General features: G+C 45.1%; 1 protein-coding gene across 1 annotated transcript in view; it reads right to left on the minus strand.

The window, feature by feature from the left end:
• Nucleotides 1-22,313, minus strand: part of antxr2a (ANTXR cell adhesion molecule 2a) — a 60,333-nt gene extending 38,020 nt beyond the window's left edge. Inside the window, exons 1-10 of the mRNA XM_076047025.1 lie at nucleotides 21,755-22,313; nucleotides 17,478-17,549; nucleotides 14,577-14,648; nucleotides 14,316-14,397; nucleotides 14,117-14,221; nucleotides 13,922-13,990; nucleotides 12,745-12,825; nucleotides 9,410-9,470; nucleotides 8,498-8,593; nucleotides 6,988-7,057 (exon numbers count right to left, since the gene is read on the minus strand). Coding sequence (XP_075903140.1) covers nucleotides 6,988-7,057; nucleotides 8,498-8,593; nucleotides 9,410-9,470; nucleotides 12,745-12,825; nucleotides 13,922-13,990; nucleotides 14,117-14,221; nucleotides 14,316-14,397; nucleotides 14,577-14,648; nucleotides 17,478-17,549; nucleotides 21,755-21,930 — 884 coding nt within the window. The 5' untranslated portion in view covers nucleotides 21,931-22,313. The remainder of the gene's footprint in view (nucleotides 1-6,987; nucleotides 7,058-8,497; nucleotides 8,594-9,409; nucleotides 9,471-12,744; nucleotides 12,826-13,921; nucleotides 13,991-14,116; nucleotides 14,222-14,315; nucleotides 14,398-14,576; nucleotides 14,649-17,477; nucleotides 17,550-21,754) is intronic.
• Between the last annotated feature and the right edge of the window lie 535 nt (nucleotides 22,314-22,848).

Raw genomic sequence — 22,848 nt, forward strand, 5'->3', positions numbered from 1 at the left:
TGTACTCTAAATATTCCAAACAGACTCCTGTTTTTTTGCACCTTCACCGACGCTAAATATTTCAAGTGCGATGCGTGGAAGTTTGAAAGCAGATGCACTTTGACACTCGACTCGACTTGTTGACGCCTCGGCTGCGTCTGGTGCTTCATTCTCTCTCCTGCCTGTTTGTGCTTTTCACTTATTGACTTAATATTTAAACAAGGGCTCTCTGGGGGGGGATCTCTGCCTCTGTTCAAACGGTTTGATCTTCATCTGCCGGGGAGGGTTGAGCCAGACAGGAAGAGGAACTTTTTTTGTGTTGTTTTGTATTGTTTTGAAGTGCTGGTGAGTCTTTGGAGAGAACGAGTGGAAAAGATGTGAGACCAGCGGCGGCAGAAGCGCCGAGGGTGGGACAATCCATCCAGTTTTGATTTTGAATTCCAAAGTTATGTTTGAATTAATTATTGTCAGTAAGGCACGGTGGGCCGCATTAAGCAGAGGCGACCTCAGAGCATGACAGCCACTTACACCTTACACCTTACACTGACGCTGGAGCAGGCTCAAGCAATTGTTTCTCTAAAAACTCAACAGATCTTGAGAAAACAACACACTTAGCCTTTTGTTTACAGCCTCCTGCTAAAATGGTGGGTTCTGTCTTCAACAAAAACAGCTCAATGCTGCTTTTGGAAGTTTGGCAGGGGACAAAACCAGGTTTCCACCGACAGCAGGCAGGACGACAACATGGCTTTGGTGACGTCGTCACAGAGAAGCATCAGTGCCCTTTATGACATCAAAAAGGGTTGGTGGCCAGAACTTTGTGTTTTGAAGCATACAAAGAAAGGATGGACTACAATTTACTGGAGATTTGACCACCAGGACAAAGACTGAGGCTACTGCTGGTTCGACCTGGTCTTTCTCTACCACAGGTTCCTCTGCCAACCTCTTCTCTCCACTTCTGAGCATGGATCAGTTTCTCGCCGCTCTGATAATGTTCCTTTGTGTCCGACGCGGATTAGTGAAAAGGCTGCAACGCCTCTGCGGCTCAGCCGGGGCCTTCCCGGGTTCTTGCATGTTAACTAGGTGCTGGTGCTGAATGGGCGACAGGAGAGGGCTAATTTAGCTGACACCCACAATTGCTGATAATAGTGGGCAGGCTGTTAATCAAGGCGGAGGTGTGGAGGTGTGGTGTGTGAAGGAGGAAAGCTCCCAAGCGAGTTACACTGAGGAACACACACACACACACACACACACACACACACACACACACACACACTTGACATCCCTGGACATCCTTAATGCACCACAAGCCAAGCATAGTCAGTGAGGCTCTTTTCACACTGAGGGCTAATTTACTGACTTACTGTTGAGAAGCCAGAATCTGCGTCGGCATTGGGGTATATATATTTCATCTGACCTCATCTGTCATTACTCTATTTTCTTCTGAAATATTTTTTAAAAAGTTACATCATAAATATTAACCAGAATTACACACACAGATATAATAAGCTAAAAACCTTTTGAAGTGAGTCATTTTTTGAAATGGAAGCAATTTCTCAAGGAATGAATACAAAGAAAGATGTTTCTAGTTCATGAGGCGTCATCTGACTTGTTTTAAATAAAGGTTTCAGAAAAAAAAACACTTCTCCTCTGGGTCTTTGTATCATATGACAAAATTTGGATTCACTACCTTGAATCTTATTTTGAGGTTAATGTTCATAAACCAAAGCAACCAAACAATCCCAAAACGGTTCACTGGTTTATTGATAATAAACCTAAACTATAATGGAGGTGCAATAAAAAAGATAATCTGTTTGTAGATAAAAAATTTACTCAAAATTGTAATAAGCCATGTTGAATCTCCAATGAACAAACAATCCACACACCGTCTTATTGAAAATAAACCTCATAAACAGTCGAGGCTGAAATTCGACCATTTGTTTGCACATCAGTTCATCATGAATTGAGTAATGGTCATTCCATTGCACTGAAATCAAGGCCAAGTGCAAAAAAGAAAAAGAATAAAAAGAGGAAAAAAGAAGGGATGGGGGGAACGGTGCGGGATGATTAATTCAAAAGAGCCCTCGCTGTCATATAACTTTTTCATACTGAAAGCCAGTGAGTGACAGCGATGAGAAGGCTGCAGCTGCTCGCTGGTTGGATGGCAGTGTTTGAATAAATGCGAGATGAGAGGGCAGATTGTCAGCGGGGCCGAGGGGATCAGTCAGAATTTGGGCAGAGAGCGCGGTGGGCTCCCTGGGACACCAGTTGAACGGCAGAAGGCTTCAATCTGCGGCTCGGTGGCGGCGGAGCAACTTTGTCCCAGGGCTCGGCGCCAGCCGTCAGAGCGGTGGGCCGGCGTGACGCTAAGCTCTGCTGATGCGCTGCAGCTGGAAGCGGCTGACAACGGCGACGCTAATGGCCCTCAAACTTCCCTTAAAGATGTGGAAATTGAGCGGGGGGGGCTGAATAATTCACGGCGGAGCATATGCGGCGCCTGTCACTCGACATCCACCAGTCATCAGTCTGCACAAGTTTGTCGCGGCGCAAGTTACTTATGATGGAGGAGCACGAAGGTGGAGCCGGTCTGGACCAGACTGCGCCGCACGCTCCCAACAAGAGACGGAGGAGGTTCAAATGGAAAGGAAATGATTTGTCTAGAGACGCTCGTCGTGTCGAGTCATGTCAAACAGCTCCTCCATGCCAAGCCATTGTTTGAAAACTTTTTTGTTTTTATTCTTCCTCATAAACTAAAAGCTAAAAGGAAAGTACTCAAGAGCTGGAAATCTTATTCAAACTGAAGAAATTAGGTTTTTCATATATTTCGTACAAACTTTTAGGCGGCACTGTTGGTTATGTGCGGCTTTTTGACAGGGCAGGGGTTTCATTACAATTGTGTTGATATTCTGTGATTGCATTCTTATTGTTGTTTCCGGTTCTTAAATGTAAAGAACTCTGAGTTTTCTTGTAATGAATCGTGCTATATAAAATAGGCAAAACCACAGATGGAATGAAACTTGTGCATTTCCAGCACATGGAATTGGATCTCTTCATTGAATTGGTCCCTAAATTTGTCCCATCGCAATATCAGCTGTGGCGATGAAGCCTACTGCGTTTCCACTGCTGTTTTTCAGAAAATAAAAGCAATATGTCTAAAATTTCAACAAAGTACAACTGTGATTTGCAAGTTGTTTCCATTGAATGGTGTGAAGTGCATAAACCGTACTTCTCGTCAAATCTCTTCCTGCAAGACGCCACAGTCACGGCTTTTCGAAGACCTTCTCCCTCATTTCCCTTCTAATTCCTTGTACAAATCTGCATTTCGATGTAGTTTGCTGTCAAGAATGGTTGTTATATTTTTCTTTTTGATTTTTTTGATTTTTTTTTTTTTTCATTTTCTTTTTGATTGTAAATAATATTCGGTCTCCTCTTTCGTCCAATCGTAACACTCCATTTTCACTTGAAGTGAACTGGTCACGTGACCCCGTACATCATGTCCGCTGAGGTGTAACTGCAAAAAAGTGTTTCCATGACACTTTTACGATATACCTCTATATGGATACATCTGAAAAATCACCTCACGAGAGCCTCAAAACCTTTTCGCTAAAAGGTTTTGATGCTATATATATTTGCGATATATATTTGCGATATATATTTGCGAGGTTTTTAGCTGTTTCCATCACCATTTTTTTTTGGCCATATTTTGGTTTTGCGCAATTCTAGGGATCCTGGAAACGCAGCTTATGACAGTTATTAATACCTGGAAGTGTATGTAAGGACCCCCCCCCCCCACACACACACACACACACACACACACACACGCCCTACCTCCACCACTCTCAGCAGACTCTTCAATCACAGTCACCTCTGCGTTTCGTCAACAAATCGCCGCATCAAACCGCAGGACGGCTCCACTGGCGTCAACATGTTCGTCCCTCCGCTGTCAAAGGAGGAGGAGGAGGAGGAGCAGATGGAGCCGTGTCGGCAGCGGGGCAGCCGTCCCACAGGAACCACTTTAATTATTGACCAGCATTAGCGTTAGCTCGCTGTACCTGCTTTGTAAAGCAGGTGTCGGCCCCCGCCTCAGTTATCTTTTGCCCTCCGCCGTTATTGTGAAAAAAAACACCAGGTGACATGGCGCCGCCAGAGCGAGCCGCCATTTAACCTCCCTGCCGGCGCACCACTGGGGTGTGGCCTGGGCCTGCCAGTGGGGGAGGAGGGTAGGGGTGTAGGGGGAGGCGGGGGTTGGGGGTAGTGTGCCGGCCAGATGCCAGAGCTTCAAGCCTGACGCTGCAGCTGTCAGCGCAGATGATGCCTCCACCATGAGCGCTTCCACGCAGCTCCACCACCTCGTGTTGTAGTGCTGGAGGTTGGTCTTGGTCTCCAGATCACTTTTTAAAGGTCTCGGAGAGACTCTGAGGCATTTTCACTGGGTCTTGTCTCAGTCTCTGACTGGATGCACTGGGGATTTTTGATCAAGACCGGTCAAGACTCAGCAAACAATGCAGTAACACGATAATAACGGAAAACAATCCAGCTGCTGCCGTTTTACGCTCTGTTTGTGACACCCAGAGTGACACCGTGCCCCCTACTTCATTTATTTTTTTAACTTTATGAAGCAAATAGTTGTTGTTGTTGTTTTTTCGCAGTTGGCAAAGCAGCAAAATGTGAAAGAAAACTATACAAAGATGTCTTGCTGGAGAAATGTTTAAAGTTTGATTTAGAAGCAAACTGGAATTTAAAAAAAGATACTGGTCATTTTTTTCTGTTTTGTTGTTATTTTTCTTTGATATATATATAATGTCTTGGTCTGGTCTTGGTCTCAATACTATCTAGTCTCGATAATGTCTTGGTCTGGGTTGGTGGCGCTTGACTACAACACTACCACCACCGACAGTCAGCGTGATTCCTGCACATGGGGAATCTTCATTTATTTATTTTTTTCCCTCCGCCCCAGCGGAAGGGAGTTGCAGCTGCCGGCGCCGAAAAGCGCATCGACCGAAAAAAAAAAAAAAAAAAAAAGCATCTCAGCGTATCTGAAATTGCGTGACGGTGCTGTGGGGAACCCCTCGCCGATCAAAAATGGCCTTGGAGGAAGGGAGGACGGCGGGGTCGAGGAGTCGCGTGGCGGTGGCAGGGAGTGTCCCTGTGCACTGGGAGCAGGCAGCGGAGCAGAGGCGGACAGATGGACGGAGACGGAAGTTTCCGGGCTTCTGCCGCTATTCCATGCAGGTGGTCCTGGGTGCGGGGATTGTCAGCGCGTGGTGAATTATTTAAATCAGGAGCGCGGAGACGGGAATGGCTGCATCTGTCACACATCCTCTTAAAGCCCCTCCAGCAGATGTGTTTACTCGCCGCCCTTACCAGCTAACTACTTAATGGGTCACCGTCGGCAGCCAAGAGTTAATTAAGCGGGCCTCTTTTTGGCTGGCTGACGGCAGAGAGCGGCGGCGGCGGCGGCAGCTCGGGCCCCGTCGCAGGTCGCGGCTGGAGGTGAAGGTGCAGGACGCTTCAGCCGCTTCGAGTTATTGATTGGCTGCAGCGAAGGACAGCAAGGAGCAGCAGGGGTCGCTGTGCTGAGTTTGGAACTTGGAGATTTAAAATGTCTCAGCTTTGGAGAAAACAAAAGATCGACTGTCTTCACTGGCACACGGGCATCTTTTAATGGCTTTTCAAAGTATCGCGATGGTGCGTTTTTGTAGCACTGAATTGCAGGATTGTATTATACATTGCGAGTCCATCAAAATAAAATCTGTTCAGTCTCACCTCAGGGATTTAGTGACTGTAAATTCAACAAATTATGCAAAGAAAATAACACACAAACCTTGGACCTTGGAAATGTGAACAAAATGAAGCAACTCAACGATCGTTGCTCTCCGTGTTAATTAAAATATAAAAATATTGGGTTTGCAAAACAAAAAACTGCTGCTTGTTTGCCTTCCCTCAATTCTGTTCATAAACTGGAAAAATAGGGAGCACTGACACACACACACACACACACACACACACAGACACACACACAGAGACACACACACACACACACACACACACACACACACACACACACACACACACACACACACACACACAAGCATTATATAAGCATAACACAGTGTTTCTGTTTCAGTATTTAAGCCCAGAATTTGAAAAAAAAAAAAAAATCTAATTGTTTTTTTTTTCCTGTTTGCTGTCTGACAGCTTTTGTAACGGCCGGTTTGGGCGTTAAAATGAGAGGATTATCTGAGGTGAGCTTCAAGTTGAGTAGTCACCAGCATCTCCGTCATCATGCACATACATAATCTTTTTTTTCTTTTTTTTTGTTAAGCTGAAACACCTTCAGGACCCTTCGACGCTCACAATCATACATTTTTGATTGGATTGCAGTCATCCAGGACATTAAAATCTGTTGTTCCATCTAGAATGCCTTAGCGATCATCTGTTGTGGTTTGGGATTAGAAGCAATGACGTTAAATATCAAACAATGGCTGCGCAGGTGGGAATAAAGCCATATTTGCGTTCTGTTTTTTTTTCTTTATTTGAATGCAGAATGTATGGGGCTTTTTTTTTTCAAAATTCATGTCAGGCTTTGTCGACAGTGTTTACTGTGTCTTTACGCTTCCCCAAACTCTTCATCCCTTCATCCGTTGTTTTAACGTACAGCTGATTTATAGATTAAGGACTTGTTTATCTGTCCTCGAAAAGAAGCGGAGACGGAGGGAAAAACAAAGCATAAAGACTGTGTGAAACCAAGAGAGACGACTGAGGCGTCTTCACTAAATATTAGAGCCAGAAGAGGGATCGCTACGCAAAACTGTGACTAAAGATAGAACTGCAGAAATGGCAAGTGTTGACAAAGCGAATTCTGTATGTGTGATTTTGTTTTGCGTGTACATTTGAGAGAAGATTCATTCAGCCTCACAGGTGTTTATGTCAAACTTGGCGTTTACATGCTCTGAATATCAATCATTTAAACACAGTTTTGGGGTTTTGAAAAGGTTTTTCAGTACTCACTGTCCGACTTCATAGAGCTTTGGCGCAGGACACATCAGATAGTCGTTGTGCACAATGCTCGGCTTGTGGTCTGAAGGCAAAGAATACAGAACATAGAATGAATTTGGGGGGGGGGGGAACTCCTCAAATGACTGATACTGGACCACAGTGCCGTCTAGAAAAATAAAATTTCATTTTACTGATCTAAGTTAGAGTTTGAATAATGGCCACTGCTGAGGTCAGTTACAATTTTGTTTAAAAAAAAAAAAAAAAAAAAAAAAAAAACCTTTGTGTCCTTTCCAAGGCTAACAGTGGCTAGCCAAGTGTTAGCACCCTCCTCTGAGACAACCTTGTTTTTGTCCCCATCCAAAGACAGCCTTGTTTTGCATTTTGGTTGAAGGCTATAAACAGAGAGCTAAATGTGCTATTTTTCTGGAGATTATTTTGCAGTGATAATTACTCCTGCAAGGCTGCCCCCACTGGAGTCCAGGACGGACAAAAATAAAGAGCAGGAAATGGTTCTAATCTGGTCCCGTTGATGTTTCTGTCGCCTGCTAAACTCTGTTTGACTGCGCAACCACAGCATCTGCTCCACATATGCTGTGTGTTTTCATAATTGCTGTGATGCCTGTCAATAATAATGAGGAGCCCCACTGCTAAAAAGGTCTGCACACAGCACATGCAGAAGCTAGGGGAGTCATAAATAGCCCCAAGTGGGCGAACGTGAGAAGGCGTCGGCTGAGAAAAGGACCAACAGGAAGACAGACATCCTCCAACCACCGCCGCTGACGTCCTCATTCAGATTAAAACCCCTTCATGAAAAAAGGAGGGGAAATACGCTAAAGTCTTTTATGTGGAACTGGGAAAAAAAAAACTTGTCAAGGAGGGAAGTGTTGTCACTGGCAGTCGTCGATCCGGCAGATCATGCGGCCAAATGAGAGTTTGAAAAGATTGGCTCTGGGTGCCAAATCCTGTTTGCTTCCTGAAAAAGGATTTCTCAACAGAGCAGACTGCAAGCTCAAAATAAGGAGCACGGTGACCTACATAGCCTCTTTTCTTCTGCTGAATTGAGATGGGATACGATAAGACGGAGCTGAGCGGCCATCAAAGGCACTTGCTTGTTTTAACGAGCTCAGCATGACATAAAGAGATTTCAATGAGTTTTAAGGCTGTGACAAAAATACACATTATATTATATTGTTTTCTAGTTTTAACAATGTCAGAGAAATGTGGATTTTTTTTTTTTTTTTTTTACTCTTGTTTTGGTCTCTGATTGAAATCTGACACACTCAGCAGCAGCAGATTTCTCAATGTGTGAATTTACAACAAATAAAAAAGGTCATTAATGGTAGCAAACAGGTGAACTAACTGTACACTGCACACTTCATCAATGCCACTTAAATGAAAAAGGAAAACTCAGCCAGAGGAGTCGAGTTGTGGCGGAGCTCTGCGATGACTGGAAACGCCAACAACGCACGCCGACTCGACTGCTGAGCCTCGTGCGGCTCCTGCCAGCCAGTGGAGAGCTTACTGAATGTCTGCTGGTCCACTATGAAGCTGCACACGACGCCCTCGTTGCTGCGTCCCAGGGCGAAGCCGTTCCCTCTGAGCACGATGTCGAAGGACTCTGCGGAATGCAAACAAAGGGGCAGATTAGACGCATGCACTGTATATGTCTGGAGCTTCCTGCTGCGCCTGTGGGGAACTGCAGGCAGTGAGGAGCAGGGCCTGGTCAGTGACTGCACTGTGACCTTTACTGCAAAGGCATGCAAGGGAAACCAAAGTGCAGAAAGTCGGACTTTGTGTTTATGGTTTGCACCCGACCACATCTGTGGTTTCACACAAGAACAAGAAGGAAAAAACTGAGGACAGGTTTTCTTTTGTTTACAATCCACTGGCTCAAATGACACACATTATTTATAAGAGCCTCTCTTTGCAGCTGGACCTGCTGTCTATGGTGTATTAAGAGATTTGCTTGTTGACTTGTTGGTTGGAGACCTGGGGGTCACGGCTCCACCGCTGCACAGGATAAATCCAATCACACACGATTTTACGGACAATTTCTGACCTTATCTTTTTTTTTTTTATTGTAAAATTTTGATTGTTTGTACGTTTTCATGTTCTGATTGCTGCTATTGTGTGTTTTCTCCACAAATACAAAAAAACAAAATACACAATAAAGTTGTGATGGTTACAATCATACAGATACAAAAATACAAACATACCGACCCACTACTGACACACACTGATGCATTCTTAAAATTCCTCTTGAGAAGACAAGCTGACCAACAACCGCTGCAGACACCTTGTTTTCACCCTCGTGTGGGAGGTGCAAAAAAGCATCACTGTTAGCGGGAAGCCGACATCCGTAGCATAGCAGGGGGCTGCAAACACGGGGCTAAATATCCTGCTTTCTCCCAAGAGAGTTGTTTGTCGCACTCACCGTTCACACACACACTGGAGGGCTCCACACTCAGGATCTCCGTGCACGAGCGCTTTAATATCTGGGGGATGAGAAGAAGAAGAAGATAGAAAAAAAAAATGAAATAGGTACATTGTTGCTCGGGGGCCGAAGATAAATACGTCAAGCCATGAGCGTTATCGTTCCTGTCAAGTTTAAAAAACAAATTAGGGCGCAAACACCTGAGAAATGTCTCACTCCTGATGCCGGCCTGTCGGCGGAGGGAGAGGCGCCGGGTTCCTGCCGCCGAGCGGCAGCGGCAGCTGCGTCGGCCTTTTTATGTGAAAATTATGCGAGACTATTACATCTCGGGGTTCTATTAAAAACCTCCGGGATTGTGCATTATCATATAAAGAGGCCCGTGTGAGCCCACTGTCACGGAGCCGCGCTACTCCGCCGCGATTCAATAAATCAACAGTGGACAAACTATGCAAATCCCAGTACACAGCCGCTTTAAAAAGGAGCATATTAGCCGCAATTTGGGACACTTGAAGCATTCATTGGCCGACGGCAGGAACTTCAATCTTGGCGGGGGGGAGGGGCCTGGGGGAGGAAGGGAGGGAGGGAAGGAAGCGCTGCAGCGGCCTTATTAGACGTGATGGTTTGATAAGGAGTGGTGAAGACAGGAGGGCGCTTGTAGGTGACAGCTGGGTGGAGAAGGATCTGCTGCTGCTCCTTTGTGCCACTATTTTCCCCGTCTAATTACTTGCTTGGCAGAGCTCAAGACAGAGAATACGGGAGAAAAAAAGCGGGGGTGGGGGGGTGGGGGCGGGGGGTCTGGGGCGGGGGTTGCTGAAGTGATTGCACCAGAGCACTCCATGAATGGCATTGTCCTCACATTAGTGCGTCCTGACTTGAAGAGCTGTTTGGGAAAAAGCTGCATTTACGGGCTTAAAACGCAGGAGAACACAGGACCTGCTGAAGAAAAGTAGGTGAGTAAATAAAGAGTTGTGGTGAGGAGATTTGTAAACAGGATGTGCAGAGGATGGGGGGGTGGGGGGGCCACCGGGTGGGATAAGAGGCCTGAACTCAAACCTGCAGGCATTCGCCTTTCTGGTGTCTTGTCACACAAACACTGTCATGAAAAAGACTGCAGGAGGAAGAAGGAAAAAAAATAAGCCGGTCATCCAAATATACAAAGTCATCCAACAGCTTCTTGGCCGCTGTAGTAAATGGTTGAGTTCCTAAAAAGGCCGAAGCAACCGCAGGCACTTCAGTGGAAATGATTTTCTTCGGAAGATTCTTTTCTATCTCTTTCAAGGTCTGATGTAATCCTGGACGGCGCGCAAGTCTTGTGAAAAAAATGAAAAGGTCAGGGCAAATAAATTCAAAGAATAAGCTGGACGCTGTTACAACTTGGATTTTTCCGAGAGGGAAGTGCAGTTCTGACCCGGAAACTGGCGCACATTACAACGGCATGGAGATGGAAAAAAAAGCTTCACAACATGCAGAAATTCAAGGTTGCGGTGTTGCTGTCTGTCTGTCTGAGTTGTTGTTCCTGCCGCGCACACACACACACACACACACACACACACACACACACACACACACACACACACACACACACACACACACACACACACACACACACACACACAAGCGACGTGGATTCCTGCAGTGAAAGGCTGCACAGATGATCTCAAATCCTGGAGATCCAGCAGAGAGCGAGGAGGCCAACGGCTCAGCGGTCCAGGATTACTAATCTGAGAAGAATGCGCTGTTGTTTCATTGACATGCTGGACACGTCAGCGCGCTGGGTGGATCAGCCGCCGTCCGACTGTCGTGCTGGACGCTGGTGGAGCGACTCTGGCACACTATGGAAAGTGTAAAAGCACACACATGGACGCGTGCGGAAGACTCTTCGCGCCGTCGGCCCACTTTGCCGCGCTCCAGACTGATAGGAAGTACATTTTCTCTGTTAATTCTACTGGAGACTTTTATTTGCTTCTTCCTCACTTCTAGTCACCAGCAGCAGAAAAGGATTTTCTGTTCCTTTTTGTTGTTTTTGCTGCGATCGACAAAAAAAGTGCAGCGATTACATTTTTTTTTTCCCCGCATTGCTCATCACTCATGAAGTTCTTGGAACTTCACAAATATTTTTGAAATACTTTAACATTTTATCTATTTCGGTGAGGAACCGTACACTGTAACTTCTCTGACTTTGATTTGCAGCACTTCATCTTATTATTAATCTTTAATCATATTAGTCTATAAAATGAATTAATATATAATGAATCTCTCAAGGAGAAAAATGTATTTCAGAATTTCATAGAGTATTTCAATGACTGTCCTATTAAGGGCTAAATCCTCTGGAAAAATGACACCCTTTGTTAAAATTCAAAATTTGAAAATTTGAAAATATGCACGCATTTTACAGTGACCCTTGACCTATCTTTACATGTGTGTTCAACACATGTACGTTGCATGACAAGACCCCCTCCATCTTCCAGTCTGGTGCAGCTCCCCTACTGCAACACTGCTGAACCCAGCCACCAGCAGCGCACACTCACTAGATGTAGGTGGTGCTCGGGCGGGTCAAGCCAAGCGATGGTCTCCAGGCTCAGATTCACGTAAGAAAAAAAAAAAAAAAAAAAAACAGTATTAAAAAATGTTGCCATACAAACCCCTACGCCTTGGCTGGCAGCGTTTTGGGGCTAAAAAGCTGCAGCAAATGGAAAGTGTGGCTAATTGGCCGGCTGCGGAGGAGGCGGAGAGGGGGAGGCGGGGGTGCATGGGGGGAAAACTCCATGTAAACAGTGTTAAAGGGAACGGTGGTCACCGTGGCAGCGGTCAGCGCTGACGACACGGACAAGATGGGCTCGCAGCGCTGAACTGGCGGAGGCACTGAGGCTCTTCGCTAGTGGAGGAAGAAATAATGTAAAACAGTCTCAGAGAGCAAGTGGGCGTCCTGCACTGAAACAAGCACGATGTCACACCGTCACATGGACCAGTGACCAAGTGTCAAGCTGCTGCAAGAAGGGAGAGAGAGAGAGACAGAGAGAGAGGAGCATCCGCAGATATTTTCCACACTCGCCCAACAGGAAGTTGAGGTAACCTGTAACAAGCCCTTACCAGCAGAATACAGCAGGATTCTGTCATATTAAAGAGGATAAAGGGAGACAGAGTGTGTGTGTGTGTGTGTGTGTGTGTGTGTGTGTGTGTGTGTGTGTGTGTGTGTGTGTTGGGAAAGGGGGTGGGCACTCTGAGTGACAGATTGATGCCTCCAGGGCCAATAAGCCTGATTTACACTTCACACACATCGACCTCAAGCTGTTCACCAGGAAGGAGAAAAACACGCCTTGTCGGGCAAAACTTACAGAATTGACAATTCCTTTGAGCGCGTGGAAGCCATCTTTGACGGGAAACACTTGGTCCTTGGTGTCGGCGATGTCGGCGAGCTGCAGCGGGAAGCACACACAGACGCACCGGTCAGCGCAGCGACGGAGGTTTTAATGTTTCTTTCCTCTGTTTTCCTACGCGAGGACTCGCCTTGCCTCTCATACCACGGGCAGGAGGAGGCGCAGCAGATGGCACGACTGTGGCAAACACTTTTGCAAAACCATTGGAAAAAGAAAAAAAAACCCTTGCTGCACAAACTGGGAATTTGGTATTGTGTTTCTTCTTTCCTTCTCTTTTTTTTTTGACTTAACAGAAGCTGATAGCCGGTTGGGCACCAACAGTTGCGACAGGAAGCGTTACTGAGGAGTGACAATCAAACTGCGGACATAATGACACGACGTGTGACGTGAGCACAAACTCTGCTGGAGAAGGAAGGAATCACACTTGCACGCTCCCGACAGCGGGGGAGAAAAAATAAAATAAAAGAATGCAAATGTTTATTGTGAGCAGTCGCACATCGGCGTTTAACAGATATTTGCTTCTGTGACCCCTGCGACGCACGTCCATGTGTGAATATCCAACTGGTGCTCCACACTCTGCACAATATTGCGAGTTTGTCAGAAAATGTGCGAAGAGTTTACGTCAGTTCTCACCCATTTTTTTCCCCCTGACAAAGAAACTTTATTCTCAAGAACAATTTATTGAGGAAAAGATCATAAGAATGATGAGGAGATTTAATTACTCGACACAAAAGAGTAACGCAAAAGGGCAAATTACACAAGTATTTTCCGTTTCACTGCTTACTGTTTTTATTTATTTATTTATTTGCTACTTTCATTTGTTAGTGGAGTAATCCTGGAGACATACAGAAAATCGTGAGCAGCAGCGCTTCATGATAAAACTTCATGACTGCTGGCGTGAAGTGGAAGAGTTCCACTCTGAGGCTTCGAGTCAACAACATATCCTATTGTTCAATACTGGAAAGTTCCCAGGTTGAAAAATCTCTCAAATCTGTCGGCTTGTCCTTCAAGGTACCAACGGTGTTGCCAGAACATGTCTTTACCTTCCCTGACACCTTTCCAACACAGAGCCTTATGTTGGGAAATGTGATATATATTTTTTTTTTTATTATTTCAAAGAACAAAGCTCTCTTACCTGCTGCTCATCAAAGTCCTTAATACCCACGCAGTAAACACGGGCGCCATATTTCCTGGCCTTATCGGCCTGCAGAGCAAACACACATGCAGAATGAGTGCAACAGGTGCAGGGTTTTTTTTCTTTTTTTTTAAACACAAACTAGGAAACTAGTTGTGTTGAAAAATAATAATAATATTAATAAAGACAACTCACCTCATTCATTGTCAGTTCATGAACGTAAACCTCCAGCTTGCCGTCCGTCAGCGCCAGGATGATGCTGGAGGACTTGGTGCTCTGAGTCCGTATCTGCTCCGTGGCCTTCAGATGAAAACATTTTTTCAGCAGGTCATTTTTCATGTCACAGTAATGAATGATGTAAATAAGGGAAGGGTTAACGAGAGACGGACGCTACCTGCTTTATCCCCTCGTGCATGTACGTCTCACCCGCTGGTTTCACATCATGAAGGCGCCTCAGTCCTTCTTCTATCTGGTACCTGCAGCAGAAACAACAAGCTGCTGGACGTTTTGCTCCGTAACAAACCACAACCCGTCAGCCACGACTTCGCGACCACGCATGTTATCGTGCTACGGCAGTAGCAGGTTTAGAAGATCTTATGTGACGTAAATGCAAAGTCAGATGGGGTGCTGAGGTCCAGCGCCTTCACAACAGTACCTGTCTCCAGTGAGGGGCAGCAGGACGGTGGCTCTGGCTGAGAACACGATGAAGGAGACTCTCATTCTGGGGCTGCAGACAAAAAGAAGAAGACCTCGTCGCTTTTTCAAACAACCACTTGCTATAATGTAATATTTCACACATAGAATTCTATTTTGAATCAATATAATAATTAATGCTTTTGCATACTCGCATTTTATCCAGGCGTTGCTCTCCCTGAATTTTACTCTTTATCAGCCATCTGGAAGTCACGGTACAAAATCCCTCAAAGAGTCTATTTTTAAGTCAGCGTGACTGATTCTGCAATAAAATGCAGCTTTTACACGAGTTCCGTTCAGTGAGGGCGAACGGCGGAGGCTTCGCTAAGAGGAAAACAGACGGGACTCTTTGAACGTCAGCTGACATCAGAGTGCCAGTTAAAGCAGCTTCCACTCGGCCGATCACTAAATTCCCAGACAGGAAACATGCTGTGCTGTGATGAGTCACACGTACACATTCATGCATCCTGCAACACAAATATACTGTTTGTACCTGTGACTTAAAAAGTGTGTGAACAGACAGCGGACGCTGCGATGTGTCTCTGGTGGCGCTGCAGCATCACGCTGAGTTTAGTCCACACAACCTGGACTGTTTACACTGAGTGTTCCGCTGTCATGTTACAGCACCGGCATGAATAAACATGAGTGCTTTTGCATGTGCGGCTGATTTTGGAGCAAAATTCTCAGCTGAAGTTTGCTCATGGACATCTGGCGTGGCAAAAAAAACAACAAAAAAAGTTGCAAAAGGGAAGGAGGTTATGAAAATATTTTGAGACGCAGAAGAAAACAGATTTTCCAGGAAGAGAATGCAGGAGTTGCGTTTGAGGGCAACGTCATAGTTACAAAAACCATAACAGAAAACTCTGAATATCTTTTTGTATTTACAACAAACTGGTGCTCTTTCCCAACTGGAAAATATTTCCAATGTATCTTGCAAACAATAAATTAAAACATTATTTTTTTATATATATATATATATATATATTGTTAATGCACAATATATCAGCACATATATATTTTTAATGGTTCATTAAAACTTTATTCTTAAAACTTGTAAATGTAACTGTCTCTAAAACAAAAAATCTTATCTAATAATAATAGTAATAATAACAATAATAATAATAATCTCTCTAAAAAATTAATATGATAATCAGAGCTGTTTTACCTGCTATATAAAAAAAACATGACTAACAGGAGTAAAGTTGTTTTATGTTTTATAATCTTGAACATTTATTTAATGGTAGAGCAACAACTTGATTCTTCAAAGAGATTTTAGTTCCTCTGCACTTGATGCAGCGAACAGTGGCATCCCAAAAGGAGCACAAACAGACTTTGAACGTTGCATCTCTGCTGAAAAATCAATTGTGATCCATAGTTCTACCCAGCGTGGAAAAACCCTCAGGGGGGAAGATTTTAAACAGCAACGGCGTCCAAAGGTGCGCCCGCTCACTCACTTTCCCATCTCGCTAACAAACACGGGCGAGAGAGCGAGAGAGCGAGAGAGCGAGCGAGCCGACGGCGTCCCGCTGAGGGAGCCAAACTTTGGATAATTAAGCGCGCGGCAAAAAACTGTTTCCTCCTGAGAGGCGAAAACCTTTTCGGAGCATAAGGAGAGGTGGCGATACTCCTCACCCACGTGACACATGGCCCAGCCGCCATCCTCCCCCGCAATCAGAGCGCAATCTTTAAGCCACACGGCCGCATTTGGCAGCAGCGAGGCGCTCGCAGCCGTATACATCCACATCCTCGTCTCCCAGCTTCGGAATCGAGTGTGGAGCCAACGCAAAAAAAACAAACAAACAACAAAAACAACAAAGCAAACTAATGATAATACACCTGAGGATGGAATGAAGCGAGGTTGACGACTTCCACTGAGCTTGAAGCCGCGTTTGCTGCCTCCTGATCAAATCTGGGAGATATTTACAGTTTCGAAGGGAGACCACTGACAGAACGGCAGCCATGCCAAGAACATTTTCAGAGGGAGGGAGGGAGAGAGTGGGATTTCTCTCTTTTGGCCGGTGGGGGGGGGGGGGGTGTAGGGGAGAGGCGCTCCAGTGTGATCCACATGGCGGAACAGAAGAGCTCTTGGTGAGCGAGCATTGTTTAGCAGATTGTCCTCGTCGCCTTCCAGTCTTCTTTCGCTTCACTCTACATTGTCGGCGGCCGTCAGCCGAAGGAAGGAGCCGGGGACGGAGCGCAGAACCCGGACCCCCCCACACACACTACCACCACCACTACCACCACCACCCCCCGAAACACACACACACGGTGCAAATGGCCATTCTCACAGCCCAGAAGACTGCTCCTCTCTGCCACCCACTCCCACCTGGTGCCTTTGCTATTTTCTTCAAGCAACCACTCCATTCTGGCTGGGTCGCCGCCGTCTGTACTGTGCTGGCAGGCGCCGTTTTGACTCAAACGTTATGCAAGGCGAACGCTTCAATCCGGTTGAGACGCTTTTCGGCTTTCTCCGTGAATTATGCACGAGGCGGGGAGAAAAAAAAAAACAAAAACAGGATGTCCTTGGTCTTTGTAATTCTGCTAGTTTGGGGGGAAATAAAAGATCGGAGGTGATTGAAATCAGTGCGACGTGCGTCGGATGATGTTGTGGGATCTTGAATCAAAAACCTATTTCAGAATGAAAGTACAAATAAAAGGACATTTGTGAAAAGTACGGTTTCAAAAAGCTCTACTGTCCGTCCTGCTTTATGCGATTCTTCCACAATATTAAAAAAAATGATGCTAAAACTTGTAGGTTAAATTCCCGTGATTAATAGTCAACAGTTTTCTTAACTTCAATCTCCATCCCCCCAGCCCCTCCCAAAAAACAACAAAAAACAACTTTGTACAGCTTCGTACTAACCTCACAAATCTGTCGGTGAGGTTCTTGACAAAGGAGTAGATCTCGACCCAGTCGGCAGAGACACTTCCAGACCTGAAACAAGAAGATGGGGAGGAAAGAGAAGGGGGAAAAAAAAACAGTCAGCTTGCAGCGCGTCAGCAGTAGCAGATTGTGTGCTAGGGAGTAAAATACTGTACAGTATTTGTGCTTTGTAGCGCAACCACAGTTGGACATTAAAACCAGCCACATGCTGGATAATTGTGCTGATAAGTCTGTGTTCTATAGCTGCCCACTTCAGCTGCTACAAACCCTCAGACACTCACAGGGCTTCGCTTTTTTTTTCTTTTTTTTTTCACAGATCTGAGGCCTCAGGGAAGAAGAACTAATTAGATTTTCATAGAAAATGAAAAATATTTTATATTTTATATCGTCAGCACTGAACTTGTAGTGTTTGTTCTTCTTTCCTGCAGCCCTTTCTTGTGTCCCTCATGCATTATACTCTTTGCATTGTCATTATTATTAATAATAGTGTGTTTTCAGTCTTTCAAATATTATCTGTCTTGTTAAAACACATATAGCCATTAAAGTGACTGGAAACAATAAAACTGTTTGGCAAGGACATACAGGTGTGATGTGGAACAAGGCGAGTCAAGTTTGCCCTTGACGTGTAGGCAATTAAACCAATAATTACAATTCTCTGAATGTGCAGGGAACATAAAGCGGAGGAGTTTGACCGTCGGGAGCCTCATCTTTCATTCTCCTCCCTGTTATCTCAAGACAAGGTCGCCCAGCGGAGGACAAGCCTGCGCGGGAGGGAGAGCTGAGGCGAACCGCCGCCACACTTTGACAATATTTGAGTGTCGGCGCAATTAGCGGCGGTTAACTGCGGTTAATTGTTGGCGCGGCAGTTAAGTTTTACGGCTGCGCAGAACATCTGCAGCGCCGCCCGCCGCCGCCGGTGCCGCGCGTTGCTCGCCGCTGGACGCTCCTCTGCCGTTCCCGCATTCCGGCATTGCGCAACTTGCCGCGCCCAGGTGGCGGTGACTACTGCTTAATTGACACATCGACATAAGTGGCAACATAATATATTTTGCGAGGTCTCGAGCCTCCTTCCTCCTTGCTTGCGGCTGCTGATACAACCTGCACAACTGTCGACTGAGCCGGCGTTTCCTGCAGCTCTGCTCATCTTTCAGCCGCTGTTGTCAATCAAGCCACATGTTTTTCCCTTCTGCACTGCTGACTCTGCTCAGAAACAATGCGACGTTACTGCCTTCATTGGCACCACTGCTGAGAAAGTCTAACTTTGGAAAATCCCTTTGTCAGGCAAAATGTTTCTTGAATCTGCTGGATCCAATTCACAATTTTTTCTCCGGCAGGAAGACAATTACTGGAAAAGGACGTCCCTGATTTGGAATTTAGTGGGGCAAACCCTCAAAGTTGCCAAATCAGATGTTTTCTTAAGCCCAATCTTAAGCAATCCATTCAGGTTTACTTTTCAGAAAGTGTGTGCTAAAACCTCCAGTTCAGGCAAACAGCAGCTGATCTGAAGAGGTCACAAAAGGCAGCTGATTGGCTATTGGCTGGTAGACATCAGCGATGACACCCTCAGCCAGGTGTTGGCCCCTCCCTCTGAGGATGCCTCATGGCTGCCTTGTTCTAGTCCACTTCCAAACATGTGGAAGCCCCAACACAGCATCACTTTCTGCAGGAAGTTAAATCGGATTTTTTTTTTTGTCTTCCTGAACCCTGAATAAACCCTGACCAAAGTTACTGCATCTCCCTCCTCAGAGGATTCAGATGGGTCCATCAGTGCTCAAGCCAACTGGAAATAAATAAATAAATGAATGAATGAAGTTGCCGGTTCAAATGTGGATCAACAAGAGTTCAGACAATTCCAACAATCCATCTGCCTTAAAATGTACCATCCATCCATCCATCTATTTTTCCTCCTTCAGAGGAGGAACTTTCACCAGCTCTTACAGGGCGAAGGCTGGGCACACACTGGACACCAGTTCATCTCAAGGCTAATACACACTCTGACATTTATAAGTCAGTGTAAATCTGACGGATTTTGTTGAGGTTCGTCCAGTCCAGCTGTTATTGAGCATTCCTGAACTTTCCTGAATGACAAAAAACAGCCACGAGGAAATTCTTCCAGTTCCAGACACAGTTGTTGCCTGGAAGACACACACACACACACACACACACACACACACACACACACACACACACAAACATACACAAATAATCATCACTCAGTGTTAAAGCCAAAAATGGACATTCCCTTGCAGAGGAACGTCGCTCCTGCAGCAGCTCAGCTGAGGTCTGGACTTCAGTTAAAAAGTGCACCTGGTTACAATAAAACCAAATAAAAACACTGCAAAACAAGCCTTCAGCTGTCACACACACGATTCTGCATATGTACATGCATATGTGACAGACCCCTGACTTAAGGACTTTAAATGAGGGGAGTTGACCAAGGTCAGTGCCTCAATGCCAATAATCTCTGTCATCATCCTGTCATTTTGTAATTAACCAGAGGGGTGGGGTTGTTTGAAAATAGGTCAGGGGAGCAGTTTCTTGACTTTACTGGGCCGAGTGCTGGCATGATTCCACTGTGGAGGAGGACAGCACTACAAACAGTGTTTGGCCAGGCTGCAAACTCTCCAAACTCTTAATATATTACAGGCCCTCTTTTACATGAAGCTCCTGCAGGGCTGCAACATTTAGCTGAGCCTTGTGCCTGTGCAGTGTGCACTATCTGTGAACTATCTGTGAACTAGCTGTAAGAGGAATGGCTCTTTGAAAAGCACAGGAAGTGGTGCAATCTTGCTCGCTTGCACAATCAACGCAACAAAAAAACATATAGTATAATAATGAATAAAGTCCTAATAAAGCATCAGGACTTCAGGGAAAGTCTACTTTACTTATTATGGTGTTGACCGGAGATGCATTCGTGCAACATCTGCATGACTGCAAAATGTTGCCGGGCCATTCCCTTGAAAGTAAGAAGTCAGCATTTTCTATGTTTTTGTGGAAGAGGAAGGAATGAGTAACACCGACCTCTTTGGTCACACTTGTTTACTCTCCATGTTCAGCCACACATGCAAAAGAAATGTGTGGCAATATTCTCCTTTCCGGTAAACAGGGTTTGTCAAAAACTAAAGCTGCAGGTGGATACAAACCAAGCAGTGCGACTGTGGTTGAGGTTCGTGGTTCCTTGAAGCTCAAAGTATTTTCAACGAAACCACTGCACAGCCGCACTACTTGTCAGTTCAGCGTATTCTCCAGCCAAAGCAGCCACTGACTGTAAACCATCCTCTATCACGTTACTGTCAAGACACCAAACCCCAAGCGTGAGGCTGCCTCTTGTGGTGCAAAGAAAGGTCTCAGAGTTAGTAGGAGGATAAATACCTGAACTCCCGAGGGCTTTAGGAGGTTTAATATGATGTTCTCTAGAGATCTACAGGGTTTATTTTATCACTAATAATCAGCTGACATTCACATTGTCAAGAACATTGTTTTCAATTAGCGTCTGTCGTTGGAGATCTTTTGACCTCAGATGATCTCCTCATTGTTTAGGCCAAGCGGTTATGTCAAAGTGACAGCACATATATTGCGATTCCGAACGAAATATGTTGCTGAACACATGAGGTAGCGTGAGGCACCAGCTGCCGTGCTCATGATGAGCACATCTGTGATATTAAAAAAAAAAAAAAAAAAAGGGAGGAGGGACCCAGTAACTCATCCAGCATGTGCCGAAAAGGAGTGAAGAGGGTTTGTTACACAAAGAGGCCAATATGGTGACGAAATACAGAGGGTTGGAGGGATGAAATGTAAGGTGTTATCGTGCAGCTGAAGGACTGATACAAGACTTTTAGGTTCTCGGTCAAAGGTGTTCTGATCATTCCAACAACTATGAGAATTAAATCGGACTATCTATCTATCTATCTATCTATCTATCTATCAGAACCTTGAGGATGTGAAAGGGCCTGTCTAAGGAACTATGACTGACTATTTATATAGTAGGGTTCTCACAAAATGTATTTTTTACTGAAAGGCATTTTCTAATGCTGAGAGACAATTAATGATTTAATCGAGCAAACGGTTTGGGAAGTAGTGTGCCTGGACAAAAATACCAACAAATTCAGGGTCCCTGCATTGTAGTTGGATTAGACATGGAACCAGAGATTATCTATTTCTGCATGTGCGTGTGTGTGTGTGTGTGTGTGTGTGTGCGTGTGTGTGTGTGTGTGTGTGTGTGTGTGTGTGTGTGTGTGTGTGTGTCCCACACTTACTTGTCGAGAACAAAGTAGAGGTCGTAAGCTCCGTGACAGGACGCCTCCTCCGCCCAGCAGCAGGAAGCAGCGAGCAGCCCGAGCAGCGCCAGGCCGAGCGCCGCCGAACTCCACCGACTCCCCCCGAAGACAAGTTCGCCGTCGGCGGTAAATCGTCGGGGCAACTTTTTCGACATTGTTGCCGTCGCAGTAGTACAAAAACGATGTGATAAAGTAGTAGAAGTTGTTCTATGTGCTGCACCTTCACCCGTATAAGTAACTTTTACACTCTTTCGGGGAGGACCTCACGCACGTCCCTCGGCTTCAGCTGCGACATGTCAACTAAGTTCAACCAAAGTCACGCCGAGCTGAGAGATGGACCTGCATTAGCGACGTCACCGTTTCTTCATCGCCCCCTGACTCACTCTTCACTCATTCAGACACATCCTCGGGGAAGAACAGAGCAATGAAAAAAAATCAATTCATAAGAGCTTCCTGTTGGGAAAGAATCAGTTCCGAGCCCAGCTCCCGGTCCCGCTAAACTTCATCGCGCTTCAGTACAACAGCGCAGACACTCCGGGAAAAGTTTAGTTGCTTTCAAGGGCGCCTCGAAAACTCGGCGCTTCGCCTTTTTCTTTTTTTCCTCGCCGTCAAGACATTCGCTCTTATAAACTAGAAGGTTTTCGCTGAATCCTTTGGATTTATTTCATATTTATACATTTTCATAACCATCAAAGGAAAAGTTCTATATTGAAAAATAAATGAATATTAGACGTTGGCGTGTTTGAATACCTGGTGTTGAACATACTCCTACAGTGACATTATTCGTCTGTAGATGTTTAAATTAAACATTAATTTTCATTTAACTATGAATACTGAGTAGTAGCAGTGAATTCACATATGTAACGCATTTTAGTGACTTTATTCAACTAAAAACATATTTGTTTTTAGTTGATTTTATTGCACTATGTCCCTCTGAATGTTACACACAGGGGCTCTAAAAAATTAAATTGAAAAAAATGACGTTGTTATCTATAGTGATATGATTCCTCTAATAGCGTTTTTTTTTTTTTTTTTTTTTTTTTTTTTTTTTTTTTTTTATACAGGAACCAGTT

The sequence above is a fragment of the Nelusetta ayraudi genome, unplaced genomic scaffold (genome assembly GCF_046127955.1).
Source record: "Nelusetta ayraudi isolate G7.1 ecotype Tasmania unplaced genomic scaffold, CSIRO-AGI_Nayr_v1 ptg000092l, whole genome shotgun sequence".
Lineage (NCBI taxonomy): Eukaryota > Metazoa > Chordata > Actinopteri > Tetraodontiformes > Monacanthidae > Nelusetta > Nelusetta ayraudi.